Source organism: Periplaneta americana, chromosome 14 (genome assembly GCF_040183065.1).
Source record: "Periplaneta americana isolate PAMFEO1 chromosome 14, P.americana_PAMFEO1_priV1, whole genome shotgun sequence".
NCBI lineage: Eukaryota > Metazoa > Arthropoda > Insecta > Blattodea > Blattidae > Periplaneta > Periplaneta americana.
This window is the reverse complement of record NC_091130.1, coordinates 146,484,022-146,507,387: the sequence shown is the minus strand read 5'-3', so window position 1 is coordinate 146,507,387 and position 23,366 is coordinate 146,484,022. Positions and strand designations below refer to the sequence as shown.

Here is a 23,366-nt window from a genome sequence, read left to right as displayed (position 1 = left end):
AATTACGTAGGCTGTCGGGAAGAAATCAGTGCTAATGCGATAACCTAACACCGTACACGAGGATTCCGCACATTAAAATGACCAGTAACTCACTCATAGCTATTATTTTCGCACACGTCTTTTCAGGTAAATTATTATTATTATTATTATTATTATTATTATTATTATTATTATTATTATTATTATTATTTCTTTGCTGTGGTCGTGGCAGAGAATCAGTCCCATTCCGAAGCTTATTGAAAGGTTTCGTAACAAGCTGTTTTTTACGGTGATGGGTTGTTAGTCCTTCGCCCAACCCCCAAGCTGGAGGACCACCCCTCATCGGCTGTCCGCGGAAATTAAACACAGAATAAATATGGGAAATGCATGTTATTATTCGGTTGAGAAGCTTTCATCATCCAGTCTGCTGTCAAAAAATCTGAAAGTTAGAATTTATAAAACAGTTATATTATCGGTTGTTCTGTATGGCTGTGAAACTTGGACTCCCACTTTGAGAGAGGAACAGAGACTGAGGGTTTTTGAGAATAAGGTTCTTAGGAAAATTTTTGAGGCTAAGAGGGATGAAGTTACAGGAGAATTGAGAAAGTTACACAACGCAGAACTGCATGTATTGTATTCTTCACCTGACATAAGTAGGAACATTAAATCCAGACGTTTGAGATAGGCAGAGCATGTAGCACGTATGGGCGAATCCAGAAATGCATATAGAGTGTTAGTTGGGAGGCCGGAGGGAAAAAGATCTTTGGGGAGGCCGAGACGTAGATGAGAGGATAATATTAAATGGATTTGAGGGAGGTGGGATATGATGATAGAGACTGGATTAATCTTGCTCAGGATAGGGACCGGTGGCGGGGTTATGTGAGGGCGGCAATGATCCTCCGGGTTTCTTAAAGCCAGTAAGTAGGAATTATTAATATTATTATTATTATTATTATTATTATTATTATTATTATTATTATTATTATTCGGTCGTGAGCCGTCATGCTGTTCGGTTGTGTGTGCGTGTAGCTCCCGTAACTTGCAGCGTACAGCAGGTGCATCGAAGTTGTAATTTGGATATGGCGCCTAGTAAAGACGTCTGTCTTGTGTGTAACTTGCCTTTCTTTGGAAGGCAAAAGTTTCTGAAGTGTGCAGGGCCTTGTGGTCTTCGTTATCATCTCGATTGCCTAAATATTGGTGAGGCCGAGTATGATATCTACATGCAGAGTGGCAGTTCTACTTTTAAGTGTAAAAAGTGTGTGAGTGTAATGAAATCAACACAGGGGGACAACACGCCAGTGCGTCCTACTGCTCCAGGTGAGAAGAAGGTGATCTCACCTACAAAGAAAGTCGTTTCACCCACAAGGGATCTCAACCTACCGAGCCTGCCTTCAGTAGATTCACTTTCCGTCCAGCTTGAAACTGTTCGTTTAAATAGTGTGAACATTCTGGACACAGTGAGTGACATTTTGGAATATGTGAAGAGTCTCCAAAAGGAGATGATAGAACTTAAGAACGAAAATGCGGCTCTGAAAATTCAGGTGGCAGAAATTTTTGTGAAAACTAATTCTAATGTACTCACTAAAAAGGGTAATGTCCCTTCTGAATCAATGCAATATGAATCTGTGCAAGCTAAGGGCCCTAGGAAGTCTTACGCTGAACTTGCTAATGAAAATTCGATCCTAAATGTCCAAATGGCAAAAATGTTATCAAAGGGGTGCTGCCCCCCGAAATCATCTCATAGTATTTCTCCTATGGGTCAGTCTAATGACCCCATTAAGAAATCATATAGCAAGGTAGTGTCTGTGAACAAAGCTGCTGACAACTTGCATACTTGCAATTCTGATGCGTCAGCAACAAGCAAATCTGTGTCAACAACTCCTCCTGCTAATGATAGACATAACAATATTGAACTAAATCAGGCCAATGCTTCAACTTCTGCCAACGTATCGGATGGTTTTCAATTAGTTACTCGCAAAAAATATAAAAAAAGAGAACCTAAAGTTGGAACATTGGCCATGAGTAGCATTGAAATGGCCCCTGAGAGAATTAAAACTAAATCTCTATTTGTTTCGAGATTTAGTTCCAAAGTCAACACAAACAGTATAGAGGACTCCCTGAAGAATCAACTTCAGCTAAGATCTCTTGTTGTAACTAAACTAAAAACCAAATATCAATCATATTCTTCCTTTCACATCACTGTTGATGTGAGGGATTTCGATTCCATTAACAAACCTGAAGTTTGGCCTGCTGGTTGTCTAATTGCACCATTTTATGGTAAATTAAAGCCTGAGCAGCACTTTGCGCATTCTGCTAATTCGAACTCTGTTGATTCTCAGGGAAATGCCTCTTAGTCTTAGTCTTGCTCGCTCTCATTTTCAATGTTCAGTTCTATTAATCATCTTGAGATTTTCTACCAAAATGTTCGTGGACTTAACACTAAAGCTGATGAAATTTTTCAGAATATAGTGAGTAATAATGATCTCATTATCTGTCTCACTGAAACATGGTTATCTGAGTCAGTTATTAATTCTAATTTATTTCCAAATAACTATACTGTGTTTCGTGCAGATAGACTGTTTGAAGACACTAACAAAAAAAGAGGTGGTGGTGTCCTAACAGCGATTAGCAACCAGTTACCTTTTACAAAAAGACGTTTTGACTTAGAAATTATTAGTGAATGCGTTTGGGTTGAACTTAGAATGACTGATGGTTTTAATCTGTTATTAGGTAACCATTATTTCTCTCCTGATACAGATCACATTCACTTAAAATCTGATCTTAATTTTCTTGAAAAAAATCTCGACACTCATAATTTTAGAATAGTAATCCTTGGTGATTTTAATACTCCTGGTATGGACTGGTCAACTGGTTCCAATCTTAATGATACTCATTATTACTCTAAAATTAAGGCTAAGGATTTATATTCCTCGTCCTGCCTTCTTGGATTAATTCAAATTAACTCTACCGTTACGAGTAAAAAGCTTCTTGATTTGGTTTTTACTAATGATAAAAACAGTACAGTTAAACTTGCTGATCACTCTCTAGTTTTAGAGGATACTTATCACCCATCTATCTCTATTTATATTGAAGTAAAATTATCGTTACCGGAACACTCTCTAATCAGTTCTTATTTAAATTATTCTCAAGGTGATTATGTGAACCTTTATTCTATTCTATACAATTATGATTGGACTAGCATATATCAGACTACTGATGTAAACACTGCTGCAAATTCCTTGTCTCAAATTATAAACAATGCTATATCCCTTTGTGTCCCTGTCACCTTTGTTAAAAAATCGCACTATCCTAAATGGTTTTCAAACGATTTACGTCAGCTTATAAAGAAAAAAAATAAAGCTCATAAAAATTACAAAAAATATAAAACTGATCATCATTATCAAATTTTTTCTAATCTTAGAAAACAAGTCAAAGCCATGATTAAATCTGATAAATTCAAATGGTTACAATCAATTGATGATAACCTAAAGCATGAACCAAATAAATTTTGTAAATATGTAGACTCTTTTCGAAAAACTAATAGTAATCCCACAGAACTAATAATAAATGGCCTTCACATCACAGATGAAAAAGAAATTGCAAATGCATTTGCTAGTCAATTTAAATCTGTTCAACAAAATTGTAACTCTAATTTCATTACTTATGATTCTAATATTACTGACTGTTTGTCCCTGCCTAATATTACATTCGATGATGTAAATAAAGCTATTAAAAAGCTAAAGCCTAATTAATGTAAAGGTACTGATAGCATTCCTAATTTTATAATCAAGGGTTGCTCTAATATTTTCTTGCCTGTTTTAACTTTTTTGTTCAATCTTAGCTTAAAAACAGGAATTTACCCGTCACTTTGGAAGGAAGCATCCATTATTCCAGTTTTCAAAAATGGTAATAAAAACAGTGTTACTAATTATAGACCCATTTCTATCCTAAACAATTTTTCTAAAATTTTTGAAAAAATTATCCACAAACACATTTCATTTTATGTTAAAAATAAGATCAATTCGGCCCAACATGGATTTACAAGAGGGAAATCTACTACTACTAATTTAGTTTCCTATCTTAATCTCTTAATGCCTATAGTTGAAAATCAAGGTCAAATTGACTCAATTTATTTTGATTTTAGCAAAGCATTTGATGTTGTTCCTCACAAAATTTTATTAAATAAATTAAGAAATTTTGGTCTCTCCACTAGCTACGTTAATTGGTTTGAAAATTATTTAACAGATAGACAGTCTTGTGTTCGACTAGGTAATTCTCTCTCGGTTCCATTTAATAGTTTATGCGGTGTTCCTCAAGGGTCTACATTGGGACCTCTCTTATTTTTATTATTTATAAATGATATAAGTAAAAGAATAAGTTCTAGCTGCCTTTTGTTTGCGGATGATCTCAAAATCTTTCGTAAAATTAATAGTTTGGTTGATTGTCAAATTCTTCAAAATGACATTAATTCAATTTCACAATGGTCTGTTGAAAATGGAATGAAAATTAATCAATCCAAAACTTTTGTTATTTCCTTTTCACGGAAAACTATCTCCCTAAAATTTAACTATTCTCTCAGTAATGTCGTAATTACTAGGAGAGATTGTATTAGAGATCTTGGTGTCCTACTTGATTCAAAATTATATTTCCATGATCATGTGCAATATATTTATACCCTTTCGTTAAGAATGCTTGGTCTAATTAGGTCTATAACTTATTCTTTTTCCACTCCTATGTGTTTATTAATTTTATACTATACGTTGGTTAGATCCAAGCTTGAATATGCATCTGTTGTATGGAACTCCATTACTTCCACTGACTCGGCTAAATTGGAGAATATCCAAAGAAAATTTATTTCCTTGTGTTCTTATAGATTTTTACCAAATTCCGATTATAACTATGAGATTAAATGCAATTATTTCAATTGCGGTAGTTTGTTCACCAGACGTCAGGATCTTGATTATTTATTTTTTTGCAAAGTCATTAAGGGTGATATTGATTGTGAATCTTTCATAAGCAATATCAGTCTTCGTATTCCTGCTAATGGTTTAAGATTTCATAAATTGTTTTATAATAAGAATCCTAAATCTCTCTCTCCGGTCTGCAGATGCATTAAATATGCTAATTTGCATGGATTCAACTTGGATCCATTTAATGTGTAGTATATCTTTGAGTTTTAACTCACTGATCTAATTTTAATAATTATTTGTCCATATATTTCTTGCATTTGGTCTATTGATTCATGTAGACCATTCCATTATTTCAATTCTCATTGTACTAATTTTATAATTTTATAATTATTTTTTGATCAATGATTGATGTAGACCATTATATTGTTTGTATTTCATCTCATTGCCATTTTCTATCATTCATTCTCATCATCATTTGTTGTTTTGTTCTGTTTTGTATCGTGCAAAACTGTAATTGGCCTTGTGCTGTTGTTTTTGCACGTTAATATTCTAAATAAATAAATAAATAAAATAAAATAAATTATTAAAATGAGAGTTACGCGCAATATAAAATATTTGCTGATCATATTATTATTATTATTATTATTATTATTATTATTATTATTATTATTATTATATGCCAACATGCATGGCTGCGAATTCGATCCCTTCAATGTATAGATTTAGTTTGCTCTTGGCAAGGATTTATCATTTATGTATTCTTTTAGGCATTATACTCAATTATCATTTTCTCATAGTATTCTTAGTTATGTATTTTAAAGTCATCCATTATTTATCCATTCATCGTCATTATTGCAATTAATTGTAATTGTATCCTTGTGTAATAATTATTTTTGTTTTATGTTTTTGTTATATTTGTGCTGAACTGTAATTGGCCACTGGCTGTTGTACAGCACATTAAATATAAGTAAATAAATAAATAAATAAAAATACTACAGAAAATGAGAGTTACGCGCAATATAAAATATTTGCTGATCTTATTATTATTATTATTATTATTATTATTATTATTATTATTATTATTATTATTATTATTATTATGTGATATTGCTCTGAGGTAAAGCTTCACATTCCCCTGGTCCTTATACTGCTGATAAGATCATAAACACCTTTCGTTGATTTGGTTCGTATTTCTTGTTTATTGGGCGTCTGACATTCACATGACCAGCCTGTATTTTCAATATCTGATGTGTTTCATTTCGTTCTTGTCTCACGGGGGTCAAGAAGTCGCCAGCATTGGACATTCTACGATGGACATATTACCTTCTCACTATTAAAAGGGATATTACAAACTAGATTATACACAGTTTATCTTACCACGCTCGAATGTGATGAGCTGCACTGTGCACTTCTGCTTCCGTTCTACGTCCGTAAGTGTGGAAAGATAAAATGTATGCGTTATACTGGGTGTTCATTTCAAAGTGTGTCATGACGTCACTGTTGTGAGTCAGCGATTTGAAGAGAGTTTCAGCTTATATATCAGAGAAGTTGCCTATTAATCAAGGCGTTCAATCTGAACTTGAGAACGTGTACGGTATAACTTGAACGTCGTAGCAACAGATGGTGGTCTGTAAAGTCTGTGTTCTACCATAACCTCTTTCGAACTGTGTTTTGCGCGGGAAAGCCGTACGCAGGGTATTTGTTATCATCGATTGCGTACGGCAACATTCCACAACACAAATCAAATGCTCCGTGTCCATGTTGACCGTCCAAGATAATGTCAACAAATACGTAAGTAATCGTCTTAACCCTCTTCCCATATCCCGACAGTAAGAAAAAAAAAACTCACTTCAGTACGTGTTTCCAAACAGTTCACATTCTTGCCACTACTGGCGTTACCGTACGTATCGGTAAGTAATCTTCAGAATGAACGCCGTACTTGCTAGGCAACTTCTTTCGCATTTAGGTAATACGCCTCTGCGGAAGTGTAGGAAGATTGAATTCTCTAGGCTCATCGGCTAGCCACATGACGACATACAGCGAGCCATGACACATTTTGAACTGAAGACCCAGTATATTATGAAAAAATCATGTTCTTCCCGATCAATAAACAGTCCTTTTTAAAACACGGAACATGGCCGTGACTGGCGAATATTATTCATGGTGAAGGACTGACCGTACTAATTTCTGTTACAGGACACGCATTGCAATTGACGCGAATGACGGGGAAAGTTATTCGGGTCCCGGAAAACAGAGACCTCATCATAGACGTGCGGGTGGCTTCGAGTGAACGACCTTTGCTAGTGTGGTTTGGACCAGGAAACAGAATCCTCAACATCATAGATCGCCACGTGACAATCTCTCTAGAAAAGAACGTGATCCGCCTGCACATATCTAATGCGAATATATTCCGCTCTGGAATGTATTACCTCAGAGGCGTCGATTCGTGGGACCTTGAGAAACTGGACTTCAAAGTGATAGTTGAAGGTGAGTCAATCTTTCTAGAGCCGATAGTTATACACTGTTCCGCCTATTTAGTAGAATGCGTTTGAATCTAAAGAAAGCAGCAAAACAGTACACCGTGGTCTGCTGTGACGAGAATCCAAGCCCACGCATAGGGTAAGGCATCATGTCATAAACACGTTCACGTCTGAGTATTTCTGACAAAGTAAATGTTATTCAACGCCTTGAAAAGGGCGCAATTATTGAATATACTGCGGAGAGAGTACGATGATAATATTTATTTATTTATTTAAATTATTAATTTATTAATTAATTTATTTATTTACTTATTTATTTATTTATTTATTCATTATTCATTAATTTATTTATGAGTTTATTAATTAATTAATTAATTAATTTATTTATTTATTAAATTATTAATTAATTTATTTATTTATTTACTTATTTATATATTTACTTATTTATTTACTTATCTACTTATTTATTTACTTATTTATTTATTATTTATTTATTTACTTATTTATTTATTTGCGTATTTATTTATTTACTTATTTATTTATTTACTTATTTATTTATTTATCTATTTATTTACTTGTTTATTTATTTATTTCTTATTTATTTATTTACTTATTTACTTGTTTATTTATTTACTTATTTATTTATTTACTTATTTATTTATTTACTTATTTATTTATTTACGTATTTATTTATTTACGTATTTATTTATTTACTTATTTATTTATTTGCTTATTTATTTACTTATTTATTTATTTATTTATTCATTATTCATTAATTTATTTGTCAGTTTATTAATTTATTTATTAAATTATTAATTAATTTATTTATTTATTTACTTATTTATTTATTTACTTATTTATTTATTTGTTTTTTTACTTATTTATTTATTTATCTATTTATTTACTTATTTATTTCTGATTTATTTATTTACTTATTTATTTATTTACTTATTTATTTATTTACTTATTTACTTATTTATTTATTGATTCATTATTCAAAAATATTTTTATGAGTTTATTAATTTATTTATTGATTTATTTATTAAATTATTAATTTATTAATTAATTTATTTACTTATTTATTTATTTACTTATGTATTTACTACTCTATTTATTTACTTATTTATTTACTTATTTATTATTTATTTACGTATTTATTTATTTACTTATTTATTTATTTACTTATTTATTTATTTACTTATTTATTTACTTATTTATTTATTTACTTATTTATTTATTTATTTATTTACTTATTTATTTATTTATTTATTTATTTACATCAACCCAGGCATCACAGACGCTGCACACAGTCATTTTTCGTCACCTACTGCCAAGGCAATACTTTCCTCGTGTGAATAGGTCAACGTTCAACTTGATTGGGCGGCATCTTGATGGCCATCTTGACAATCGCCTAATATAAACACATGTTCAAAGTTCTAAAAAACAAAGGAATTGCTGTATTAAACTCATGTTAAAAGTACATTTATATATAAACTTGTTCAATGTTGGCCATGTTATGACTAAGAAAGTGACGTCACTCTGTATCCTACGGTAGGTACAGGTACGTTCGTATGCAAAATAGTTGCGCATCCTGTGCCCTCTTCTAGACGCAGTCATAGTGAGTAGTCTTATCAATCACTGCCCTTACTAGTCGTATTATTTAAATAACCACATGTTTGTGGCTGATTGAAGGCTCATTGCAGAGATAAAATGCCTTAGGTACGACGCTCAAGCTCGTAATATTGCAGGGTATAGTTAAAGATATTTGAACTAATATTTTCACTGTCAATAGAGACAACCTTACATATAAATTGTGTAAAATAAACCTAAAAGTGACAAAAACAATGCACTGAAAGACACTGCAATACCGAAAGGCACAAAAAATGTGTTGAATAGGCTTATGGTATAATTGTTTGGGGTGGAAGTACAAAAATCAATCTTAGTCCTTTAAATTTACTACAAAAACGAATAATTAAAATTTGTTTGAAGAAACGTTTCGATTATCCAACGAGTTAATATTGAACAAATTTATTAGTATACGCTGTTAAAATTTCATCATAAAAATCGTAATGTCTGTATTACAGACACATAATTATGACACAAGACGAAATATTAATTTAACATTAGTAGAATCTAAATGTCTCAAATCTGCTGGTCTAAAGCATAGCATTAATTTTGGCCCTCGTTTGTATAATTCTTTAGCTAAATTACACCCAGAACTTCTAACATGTAACCCACTAACATATAACAAGAAAATTAGAAACGTGTTAATATCTTCAATTTCATAAATAAATTTATAGCCTATGTGTGTGAATTAATCAACCTATATTATATTTGTATTTTTTTTTTTTAAAACTTTATTGTCGATGGCATAATGTATGCATAGACATGGTCAAATATATACAATTACAATTTAATGTAAAATAAGTCAAATATATAAAAAAAACATTATTCATTTCAACGGCCCATGCGTGCATCCTCAAGACTGTAGGGACACAATTTTATTAATTTCGTTTTTATATAATTCTTAAATTTCAGAGAATTTTTTGTATATTTGATGTCATCAGGCAAACTGTTGTATATTGTTTTTTAATTCATTACACGGCCTTAGATGGCAGTTATTTTAATTTTAAAACTCATTTATCTCATTAAATATCAGTCCTATCAAAATGTTTCTAGGAATAAAACTTATCGCAAATTATTTTTAAAGAAACCTTTTTTATGTAATATTTTTCACAAAAATCAATAATAAGCGAGATATTTCGATTTATTTAATTCAAACCCCCTTATAACCCCCCCTTTTGAATAATGTATTTTGAATGCCATATAGCCTAAAATCTAAGATACAACGAACTTAATTTATATTTAAATTTTCATCGAAATCCGTTCAGCCATTATCGCGTGAAAAGATAACAAACATGCAGACAGACAGACAGACAGACATACAAACAAAAATTTCAAAAAAGCGATTTTCGGTTTCAGGGTGGTTAATTATATATGTTAGGACCAATTATTTTTGGAAAATCTAAAATTACCAGAAAAATTTCGGCTACAGATTTATTATTAGTACAGATTGGGTATTATTTTATATACAGAATACAGATACAATATAAACTTGCTATAAGTCTTTTTTTTTAACATAAAGACTAATATTCTGAGAGATGTATAGGCTTAACGGTATTTTAGAAATTAAGAGATGTGCAGAGCTGTATTAATGGAGTGGCGCGGACCGTGGCGAAAATCACGACACACTTGGACTGTTACACATAGAAATCGCACTTTTTGTTACCAGATCCTTTACCCGGATTTCTCGAATAACTCTTCTATACAAGGTACTTAATGTTAAAATATGTTTGTGCGAGATCGTGCGTATTTGCTTGTTTTCCGCACAGAAGCAATACGCGGTAAGTGTGAAATACCACATTCAGTATTCCCAACGTAACACACATAACAATTTCCCTCTTCTTACCGCTTAAGCGCCACATTCATTTTACTGCTTTAGACTTTTAACATATTATTTTTAGAGACGTTTAACATAGTAATAATTATAAATTGGAAACTTACCACTGCAATTTCACCTAAATTGCAATGTTAATTATTGTTTTTAAATATTTGCAAAAATTAAGTAAAACTTATTGCATTCCTGATACAAGTAACATTAAGGAAGCCGTGAAAAAATCAACAAGATTCCAGATACCGATGTTATTACTGCAATATGTTATATAAATAATATTGTTAAAATATTAAAATGAAAAATAAATCATTACATAACCTTACCGTTTGTTTTAAGTTCGCATTTATAGACTGGGGGGAAAAAAGACAGACGTATATCACGGCCTGCTGGAGTATAGTAAACACAGAAAACATTTTATAGCAACAATGTAGAAGAAAGATATTTTGGTTTTCCGAAGTTGCCGTCATTAAACAGAAACCAAAATGGAGATTTCATTGCAACTAATTAGAAATTCGTCTTTCAGGTATGTAATAAACAGGGAAAGGATTTATATGTAAATACATATTTACTTATAAAGCTAATATAATTTATATTTTGCATTATCTTTATGTTTCACAATGTGTAGGGTTGAAAAATCCTACTTTTATTTTCCATATTTTTCCATATTTTAGAGTTTAGTACATATTTTCGTTAATTTCCATATATTTTCCATATTTCATATAAAACAGTCCATATTATATTAGGTTTAACAATAAAACAAAACAAAATTCCATTAACTTTTAAAAATACATTTCAACAATAGAGATTTAAACACATGTTCAGTAATCCCTTTAACATCAGAGTTATTTGAAAATTAGCAGTCCTATCAACAATGGGAAAGTAAGTTACAAAACTGTATTAATTTAATTTAAAATTTTTAACAGACTTCAGTTGTGCAGCTCAACAGTTAAATGCCAGTCAGAGTACACATAGGTTCAGTTTTGTAAATCATACTATAAAGACGGTAAATATGCCAAAAGTACGTCATTCAGTCAATTTAAAATCAAAACTAACAAGTTACATTTCAGAATTTAAAGAAGATGGTTTATCAACTGACAATAAAATATTATTTTGTAATTTGTGTCAGTGTGCAGTATCATCTACACAAAAGTTCCTGGTGCAACAACACATTACAACTAGTAAACATCAGGCCAACAAACAACTAAATTCCAAGCAGAGACAATTGTTTTTAACACAACCAACAACATCGAATGTAAGATCTGAGTTTAACATCGACCTGTGCCGTTCTCTCATCTCTGCTGATATTCCTCTCTACAAACTAAAGAATAAGGTCTTCAGGGAATTCCTTGAAAAATATACTCAACATACAATCCCGGATGAGTCAACACTTAGGAAGACGTATGCTCCATCCATCTACGATGAGACAATACAGAAGATAAGAGATGAAATTAAAGATAGTTCAATTTGGGTTTCCATTGATGAGACTCCCGACAAAGAAGGTAGACTTGTTGGTAATGTAGTTATCGGTTTGTTAAGTGAACAATATTCTGAACGAATTCTTTTACATTGTGATGTTCTAGAAAAGTGCAATAACAAAACTATAGTTAAACTGTTCAACGAAGCTATGGGTATCCTGTGGCCAAAGGGTATTATGTACGATAATGTGTTATTCTTTATTAGCGATGCTGCCCCTTATATGGTCAAAGCTGGACAAGCATTATCTGTTGTATATCCTAAATTGACTCATTTTACTTGTGTGGCGCATGCATTTCATCGTGTGGCAGAAGTGGTCAGAGACAATTTCCCTAAAGTAGATTTGTTGATTTCATCAGTGAAAAAAGTATTTCTCAAAGCTCCCAGTAGAGTTAACGTGTTGAAAGAAATGTACCCTGAAATTCCATTGCCACCAAAGCCAATTTTAACTAGATGGGGTACATGGCTAGAAGCAGTTGAATATTATGCCGAACATATAGACTCTATTAACAATGTTCTCCTTGCATTGGACTCTGAAGATGCAGTCTCAATTGATACTGCGAAAACAGTTACCTGTGACATAAGTGTGAAGAATGACTTAGCTCACATTCAGCATACATTTTCATGCATCATAAAAACGCTCAAAAGTCTCCAAAATAGGCACCTTTCACTATCTGAAAGTTTTGAAATTATAAATAGTACTGTGGAACAACTGAATCGTGGTAGAGGTAAAGTTGCAGATGCAGTAAGAGCTAAGGTGGACACTGTACTTTCAAAAAACCCTGGATATGAAGAACTACAAAAGGTTGTTGCTGTGATGAGTGGTGAATCAACAGTGAAGATTAACTTGGACTTATCCCCAGCAGACATTGTGAAATTGAATTATGTACCAGTTACTTCTTGTGACGTCGAACGCTCTTTTAGTCAGTATAAATCTATCCTCAGAGACAATAGAAGAAGATTCACTTTTCAGCACTTGAAAGAAATGTTTGTAACCTATTGTTATGGTAACAGACAATAAAAATTGTGTTTTGTTGAAACTACATTGGAAGATAAGGTACGTCCATTATATATTTTGTTTAGTTTGATTAAAATGTACCAATATTTAACGTACATAGTCATTTTTTTATAATTTTAAGTCCATATTTAATTCCATATTTTGGTAAAAATCCATATTTAATTCCATATTTTGGTAAAAATAACTACATATATATTTACATATTTCATATATTTTTAGTCCATATAAATCCGTTCCCTGGTAATAAACGATCTTCGCACAAAATAATGTACGATACACGAGCGGTATGTTTGTTTTCATGTTCTCGGAAATTAAAAAAGCTCAACTACGTTTCGCTTTTTCAATCTTTTCCTCGAACATGAAAACGTCAACATACCGCTCTTGTAACGTATATTACTATTATCGATAAATGCATTAACATTGCTGTTCTCAGATCGTTGGTGATTTCATTGCAGTGGTTGTGTTCCAACACATCGGTACGGAGGCTGTTTCTCACTTATACGTGAATCAGGAAAACCCTGAATTGTCTTGTAAAGCGAACTACTACGATGACGTCACTTGGGAGCACTGCGGCTGTAACGTTACCATCAGGCGCACACAGGGCAAAATCATCACACAGTTCAATAAGTGCGCGGTGAGTAGCTAAATTTCTTCTAATTTTACATTTAACCCGCTGTTCGCCACTGCATGGTAAAATACGTTGTGAATCAGGAAGTCAGATCGAAACTTTCTAGATTTATTAATGAGATCTTTTGAGCAAAAGTTCATAGGAATATTATACAGAGTGGTCTAAAAAATGTGTACATTGTTTAATTCCCAATAACATTCAAATTAATTGACGAAAAGGTCTCATTTCCGGTGAAAATGTAGCTTAATGCTCAAAGTATTGAAATCAGTGTAGCTGTTCGAAGTGGTCACCATTAACAATCATACAGAGGCGATTCCGCTGAACTGTTGCACGAACTATCGACTGAGTCCAGTTGGATATCTGCACAGGAAAGTATGATGAATTCTCATAGCTCATCCAATGTGCGTGGTTTTTGTCGATAAACGACATCCTTTAGTGGTCCCCATAGATACACGTCCAGAAGTGTTAAGTCTGGGGAACGTGGTGGATACTCGACAGCACCTCTTCGATCTATCTATCACAGATGACTTTATGGTTTGAATTTAATTATTTCTTGCTTAATCAAGAAAAAAACTATCAACATAACTTTTAGCCTAAATTATCTAATAAAGAAGGACAACAGACTCAACTATACAAAATTCCTAGGACTGTTTATAGACTCCAGTTTAACATGGGATAACCACATCAAATACATATGCACAAAGCTATAAAGAGTTTTATATTTCTTCAAGAAATTAACGACTTGCGTTTCTCAAAATCATTTAAGATGTGCCTACTTTTCTTTCTTCCAGTCGATAATCCGATATGCCTTAATTTTCTGGGGAAATGAAACCAAAATTGGAAGTGTCTTGATTTTGCAAAAGACAACCATTAGAATTTTATGTAAATCAAACTATGTGGAACATTGTCGGCCACTTTTAAAACAATCACAGATTTTAACCATCATAAATTATTTTGTATATATACGATCTAGTACTTTACACTCGACGAAATATCGACAATTACTCATTAGTGGCCAATATACATGTTCATGAAATTAAAAATAGTGAAGTAATTAATATTCCATATCGTAGATTACACAAGAGCAACACGAACTTTTTAATTATGGGGATGAAATTATATAAGCTCCCCAGTCAAAATTATAAATTATCAATCAATAGCTTCGAAACTAGATTTTACAATATTGGTTATTAAATAATCCTTTTTATTCTGCTGGTGAGTTTTCCAACACAAACTTACATGAAATTGTTGTTTAATAAATACATTTAATTGCATTTAGTTACAACTAATACATTAAGGTTTAACTGTTTTCTTTAATTTAAAAGTTTCAAGCTGGGTTGCAAGAAAGCAGACCTATAAATAATGTATTCCCTCATTAGTTAGTGGACCTTTAAAGTTAGTGGATTGTCGGGTTGCAGAAGAGGAATTTAACGGGCCACTAGTTATTAAATTGTTAACCAAGCATCTTAGGATTTCACAAGTGGCGTGAATGAATAAAATGTGAACATCGGCTGCTGGACTGATGTAAGAAAATACTTTTATTGTTGTCAAAATTTGCAATAAATTTAGCCTAATACGAACCAGAAAAAATCAGGAACAGAATTTTTATTGAGAAAGATAAATATGCCTATTCGTTATTAGAAATAGCGCACGAGTGCATTAATTTTATAGAAAATAACAAGACAAACTACAGAGCATATAACCTCGTCGTCAGTCGATGAACTAGAGCAGGCAAGTCAGAAATCAGACACTGAAAGTGCAGTGTATGTGCGCGGAACGCCGGTCTGCGCAGATTGCGTCATTCACGTGTTGCTCTTACCAGTTCTTAGCGGGAGGGATGTACAAGAATCTATTCTGCACTTCTAGTGTTCAATTAAATCGACATTTGGACATTATAAACATACTTAGCAGAAGGAAAAAACACAATTATTGTCAGTGTCTATATTTGACAATAATTGTAACACAAGAAACAATAGACTTACTCAGTTACAATTCACAATGCAGTCGTTTGTAAAGAATCATTTATTTACATGATTTGTACACAGTATTTGAAGAAAATATAAATATTGCAGTAATTTCGAAACAACAAAAAACGTACACAATATTTCATTTTACGTAGTAAGTACTGATTATTTCAAAGTAATACTCTTTCATTGTTCCTCAAGCATTATTGGGACAATTGGTGCACAAATGCTGAGAAAGAAAATATTTTACTCCCAATTACATGCAATAGGACATTGTGAGGCTTTTACACTGGAATCATTTCCTTGCTGTATATTAATATAAATTCACATTGTTATTAATAAATTGGATAAATTAAGCTCGAATTTAAATTTATATATAGTTTATTTGGAAAACGTTGAGAGCACGTATCAGCAAGTTGGGAGCGTTACTGAATTGAGTTAAAAGAGTAGGTACTTCACAAGCTGTGAAGCGAGGACATTTTCTTTATGTCAGGTTTAAAGATTTATTAACGTAAGTATATTAATTTTATTTTTTATTGGGTTATTTTACGACGCTGTATCAACATCTAGGTTATTTAGCGTCTGAATGAAATGAAGGTGATAATGCCGGTGAAATGAGTCCGGGGTCCAACACCGAAAGTTACCCAGCATTTACTCGTATTGGGTTGAGGGAAAACTCCGGAAAAAACCTCAATCAGGTAACTTGCCCCGACCGGGATTCGAACCCGGGCCACCTGGTTTCGCGGCCAGACGCGCTGACCGTTACTCCACAGGTGTGGACAAGTATATTAAGATAATATAGTAACGGGAGATGGAAAATTCGCCATTATGTATTATTTTTCCAGAAAAATTTTCCGCCTTACAAAGAGTTGCTTCCTTCCTTCCCTTACAACCTCAAGACCCTCACATGTATTCTTCACTCAATATTGTCATCACTTATCCGCTTATCAAATAAAAGTTGTAAGTCGTCTAATCATTGATGGCTTTGTTAGTACAGACTCCAAAACATGATCATTGTTATGTTTGTTTTGCCGTGAGAGTACTGATTAAGAAATAAGAGCTGGCGAATATCATATTTTGAAAACTTTACTAATATGATTTAAATTCTCACATCACTATTAGGTCCACATGATATGATGAAAGCCTTTCATTTTAAAATAATTACTGTTGGCTGAGGAAAACATCATAACAGTTATGTTATATGATTCGTGATTTCTCTTCTTCGTTATATCTGTGGACTCCTCACTTTATTTTCCATAACGCATTCACAATCACAGCTCAATGAGCACCCGTACTGATCTGTGTTACTGAAACCAAAGCTGTTCTACTACTGCAGGTAATGTACAGCCCTGTCGCGTTCCCCTCCAAGCCGATTCACTCCCTCCACGTAGGGGAATAGGAACTGCACATTGCACAGAGACAAGTGCACAATGTGCGTGACTGCACAATGTGCAGGGTTTTGGCATGCCTGAACTAGATCCTGTAATAAAGAAGTAACTAATAACTTCACTATTCGAAGAATGAATGAATAAATAAATAAATAAATAAATAAATAAGTAATCAAATTACCGTACATCGATGGCTAAGAGAAGATACCTCGCATCTATAAAATTGGTAATTCAGTTCAACTACATTATTATTATTATTATTATTATTATTATTATTATTATTATTATTATTATTATTATTATTGTGTTCACAAAATTTGACAGTGTACTAATATTTTGTTCTGGAATAGAAGATCTTCGAAAGCAGAAACATATATGTATGTATGTATGTATGTATGTATGTATGTATGTATGTATGTATGTATGTATGTATTTATTTACACTGCAAGTGGGCATGCACCCGGTGGCAGTGGTATACACAATATAAACAATACACAATAAAGAAATGATAAGCAATACACAATAAATTTACAATACACAATACAATTATACAATACACAATAGGCTTACAATTTTATACACAATACAATAAGAATACACAATATAATTTAACACAATAATAATAAAACATAAATAAAATACCTAATTTTACATTACAACCTACATTATTATGTATAGGCCCTACATAAGTTTCAATAGTCTTTCACTTTATTCTCATCTCACTCACTGTAGTGGCACTATGACGCATTTCACTGAAACTTTAGCACACATTTCACTGACACTATAGAACACATTTCACTGACACTATAGAACACATTTCATTGACGCCGTAAATTATCACTGATCGGAACTATTCACTGCACTGTAAAACCATAACTTCACTGACTCACCTCGCTTCACTGATACAACAGTTCAAATAAGACAAATAATTACACCCTTATGCATACTGTACTTATAAATAGAACTACATTTAAATTAAACATTTCTAGTCTAAGACCCTCTTACACGCTATTTTTAAATAATTTACAATTCAAACCAAGGAAGTAACTCGTCAGGCTAAATAAATACATGTCTCCTTAAAAAATTAAATGTTAAATGTCGCCTTAATTTTAATTTGCACTTTATACACAACTTTTTTAAATTATTATTGATTCTCCTTAAGGAAGGACAGCCCTCAAAGACCGCTGCAGGTAGGTCATTCCAATCATTTAAAGTTCTATTTAAAAATGAGAATTTACCTACATCCGTTTTCTGTTTCCTACATTTGATTTTAAAATCATGATCGTTCCTACCATAGTACGTTGGCTTTTCTAACCGAGCCGTTATGTCTACCCATGCTTTCTGACCTAGATGTGCTCTATACAATGATGTTATTCTAGTTTTCCTACGTCTGTTTTCCAAAGTTTCCCATTTAAGTTCTTTTATCGTATCGTTCCCATCTTCTCTTTTACCTTCAACAAATTTAGCTGCCCTATACTGGATTCTTTCTAAGGAATTTATCTGATATATCAGGAATTTATCTGATATATAAGAAATTTATCTGATATATACGAGTAAGTTTGTCTATTTTGAGAAACTACTTTCTAAAACAGTTTTTTTATTTACCTGTAAATGTACAGAGATATCACTTTTAGCCATTGATATGCAATATTATTTTAATATCGTGTATATAGGCCTATTATACAAAATATCGCATGTCTGAATCTCATACAGATAACATTATGATGAGTAAAAATAGATTAACTATTCGCCAATACACAAAATGTACGTAAGATGGCTGTCTAACGGAGGAATAAATATTATTATAGGAGGGAAATCAGATCTCTCAGTTAGTGAATCCTTTAACGGACCGATAACACTGAAGATGTTTCTTGCATCGCATCTTTCGAACTTATTGGTCCGTTAGCAGCTAACCAAGAAATAAATGTGTTCTTGCAACCCAATCTCAAATTATTTCATATTTGCATTGTATTATTTAAATGTTATTGTTTCTGTTATTACTGTTTTATTTTCAAATGTATTATATGTTTTTCAATGTATTCTGACGAAGCCTAAAACTGTATGTCTAACGGCCAAAATAAATTAAATTGAATATCCATCGTGAGGGTAGATTTTCGTTGAGATAACCCCTGATAAGATTATGGTAGTGGAGTGGGGCACTATCTTGTTGAAAGTAAAACCTTTCGTCCCCATACAGCTCTCGGATGGCAGGTAAAATGGAATGCTGTGAAACAAAATTCTATGATCGACTTTTAAGTGGGCTTTGCGCATTGTTACTGCGGAATTGTGTACGTTGCTATTTTCTCGCTACACTACACATTAGAAATTGAAAACAAATCCATAAATTTTCTAGACATCACAATAACAAAAGTAGACAACAAACACACATTCAAAGTATACAGAAAACCCACAATAACAACAACACACATACACAATACATCCAACCATCCCACACAACACAAACAAGCTGCATTCCGAATAATGGTACACAGACTACTCAACATATCAATGAACCAACAGGATTACAACGAAGAACTAAACACAATCAAATACATAGCACAAGAAAACGGATACAACCCTAACATAATAGACAACATAATACGTAAGACAAAACATAAACACAAAAAACAGAAGAATACAACACAGACACAAGAACACAAAAAATACATCACACTAACATACGAAAACAAAAACACACATAAAATTGCAACCTCATTCAAGAAATTAAATTACAACATCGCATACAGAACAAATAACACTGTACAAAAACATCTCAACACACAAACAAACAAATACAACCACACAGACGTATACAAACTGAAATGTAACACCTGCAACAACTTCTACATAGGACAGACAGGCAGATCATTTCAAACACGTTACAAAGAACACATCACAGCCATAACAAAATTACAAAACACCTCCACATATGCAGAACACATCTCAAATGCCAACCACACCTACAGAGACATCAACACAGACATGGAAATACTACACATCCAACCAAAAAGCCAGAAACTCAACACACTAGAACAATATGAAATATACAGACACACGAAAACACACCCCAACGAAATTCTCAACACACAACTCAATTTCAAAACACATACACTCTTTGACTCTACATTACGAACGCACCCACACAGGAAACAAGAGGCGCCAAGACCAACAACGACCAGTTCTGAAGATGACCCAAAACAGGTCGAAACATGTTAACAAGGTAAGTTAAAAATTTAACACAAGAAAGTTGTTATCATACATATTCCGAAGTGATACAGTGTTAATCAATATGTATAAATAAAGTTATTGATGTTTGCGATTTTCTAGCAATTTACAGAAACTAATGGATAAATTAGTGGGAATGGGTAGAGCGCAACTCCGGATCGACAGGCAAGAGCCTTAGCCGACTGAACTACGCTGGTGGCTCGAAGAACACTAGAAGGGTGGCGGATAATTGAGAGGCCGGATTACTAAGTGACGGATTATCGAGAGTCTATTGTAGTTTTTGTGTTTTCAGGAACTGTCAGCTCTGGATTTTGTGGAGAGACAAAAACGTCTAGAGGAAGCGGCTCTTCTCAATGACGTCATTACAGTATCTACACTGCTCTTGTTGGGAGCTGGCAACAGAGAGTTGGGACAGCTTCGCAACCCGCTTCGTCGAGCTGTAGAGGGAGGTCACGTGGAAGTAACCAAACTGCTGTTCAACGCTGGAGCAACTTTAGACAATATAGATATCTTCCACCCTGCCATCGCCACATCCGTTGGCGTGGTAGCAGAACTCTTGGATCGAGGGACCAACGCTAACTCGGTTGACAACAGTCGGAGAACACTCCTGATGTACGCAGCGTGGTGGGGGGACCACCACATGGTGCAGTCTCTCGTCGAGAGAGGTGCAAATATGGATGTGGACGACTATGGGAGAGCTGCGTTGTTCTATGCAGCTTGGCACGGTTCAGAGCAGATAGTACAGTACTTGATTTCTAGGGGCATGAACCCTTCAGCCAAAAGTTGGTTGGGTTTGACGTCCCTCATGATAGCAGCAAGGCTTGGAAATCTACCCTTAACAGACGTCCTCCTTGCAGCTAAAGCGGACCCTCAGGCGATGAATGTCAGAGGATACACAGCGCTGCACATAGCGGCCATGTTTGGAGCTCCTCTCGATGTTGTGAAACTGCTCGTGAAGATGGGAGCAAACCTCACGGCTGTCACCAGTGAAGGCCACACGGCTGTTGACATTGCACAATTTTACAAAAACCAACAAATACTGTCGTATCTATCAAAACTGTAACTAAAAACCAAGGGAAGATAAACTCAGAAGATTTGAATACAATTTTGAAAATGAGACGCTAATAACACTGGTCAGAGGTCTGCATCAGACGTTTTCGCTCCAGTGTCAAGTAGTTCATAGCATAATCCGATAGGTAGCGCACATGCATGATGGGTAAAATTGTCACGAGCGATAAATCCTCGAACGGTATAAGTCGAGCGTTAGACATTCGTTCTTGTTACAGTGATAAACTGTGTAGTAACATCATAGATGTTTATCATTTCAAAACTTTGCAGTGTTTAACTAACCTCTCCATAGTAAAACTACAAAACTTGCTTTAACATGTAATATAAATGTTGTAGGTAATTTCCCCCCCCCCCCCACACAGGAGTGATTTTGTTTTTGCCACATCTGATAGATGTTATTGGATATAAATGTAATTATTATAAACGAAGAACACAATCACGATAATGCAAGAACTGTATCAAGTCTTCTAGTAATAATAATAATAATAATAATAATAATAATAATAATAATAATAATAATAATAATACTAATAATAATAATAATAATAATAATTAGTGTATCAATCTTTGCGTCTGTAACAGTTATGCAGCATGATTATTCGTTTTATTATATTTTCTGTGACGTTATTTCTGTGCTAATATTGTTATTAATCTACTGCTATATCAATAATATTTTGTAAAACGTTTCTACATTGTCGCAGTATATAGGCGGAACACAATGTATGGGCCTATCATTATTATATATGTGGTAAATCAAATCTATACTAATAATAAATCTGTAGCCAAAATTTTTCTGGTAATTTTCGATTTTCTAAAAATAATTGGTGTTAACATGTATAATTAACCATCCTGAAACCGAAAATCGTTTTTTTTTTAATTTTTGTTTGTATGTCTGTCTGTCTGTCTGTATGTATGTTTGTTACCTTTTCACGCGATAATAGCTGAACGGATTTCGATTAAAATTAGAATATAAATTAAGTTCGTTGTAACTTAGATTTTAGGCTATATGGGATTCAAAATACGTTATTTAAAAGGGGGGTTATAAGGGGGCCTGAATTAAATGAATCGAAATATCTGGCTTATATTGATTTTTGTGAAAAATGTTACATGACAAAAGTTTCTTTAAAAATGATTTCTGATAAGTTTTGTTCTTTGAAAAATTTAGATCGGACTGATATTTAATGAGATAAATGAGTTTTAAAATTAAAATAACTGCCATCTAAGGCGATGTATTGAAATAAAAAACAAATGACTTCGTCTATAAGGGGCCTTGGACACAAGAATCGAAAGCTATGAAACATAGCCTACAGACAATGTTTCTGTGTTTGTATGAAGTGATATAGGAAGCTAAATTAACCGATTTGTATAATTAATTATTATTTCATCATTGGAAAGTGTTGTTTCTCTGGACGGACATAATGCTATAATGTTATTACAGTAACGAGTGAATTGAGGACAGGTAAGATTAAAATAGCTTCCTATGCACAGAAAACTTGATAGATTATTCTGTATATTCATTTCCTGCATTTCTTAAAGTAATGTTTATGAACATATTCATTTTAATCTCAGAGAATTAACGAACAACGAGAGTGTATTGATTTAGTATGCAGTAATAGTACGTTAGCTTAGCAATCCATTATTTTATAATTCAAATTTTAACTATGCTCAATTGAATCGTGTTAAAATACATAAAATATATATGCAATAAATGCAATGCAAAAAAATTGGCTAATGAGCCAAGCAGATTATGTTGCGCTGTTGTAAAAGCTGTTCCTCCTG

The 23,366-nt window shown here is 33.0% G+C and overlaps 1 protein-coding gene across 1 annotated transcript; it reads left to right on the top strand.

Annotated features, from left to right (window-relative positions):
* Nucleotides 1–21,911, top strand: LOC138713812 (ankyrin homolog). Its single transcript, XM_069846248.1, has 4 exons — nucleotides 1–126; nucleotides 7,086–7,376; nucleotides 13,770–13,948; nucleotides 20,812–21,911. The coding sequence occupies exons 1-4, from the start codon at nucleotides 78–80 to the stop codon at nucleotides 21,580–21,582; spliced, it is 1,290 nt and encodes a 429-aa protein (XP_069702349.1). The 5' UTR covers nucleotides 1–77; the 3' UTR covers nucleotides 21,583–21,911.
* Nucleotides 21,912–23,366: the final 1,455 nt, after the last annotated feature.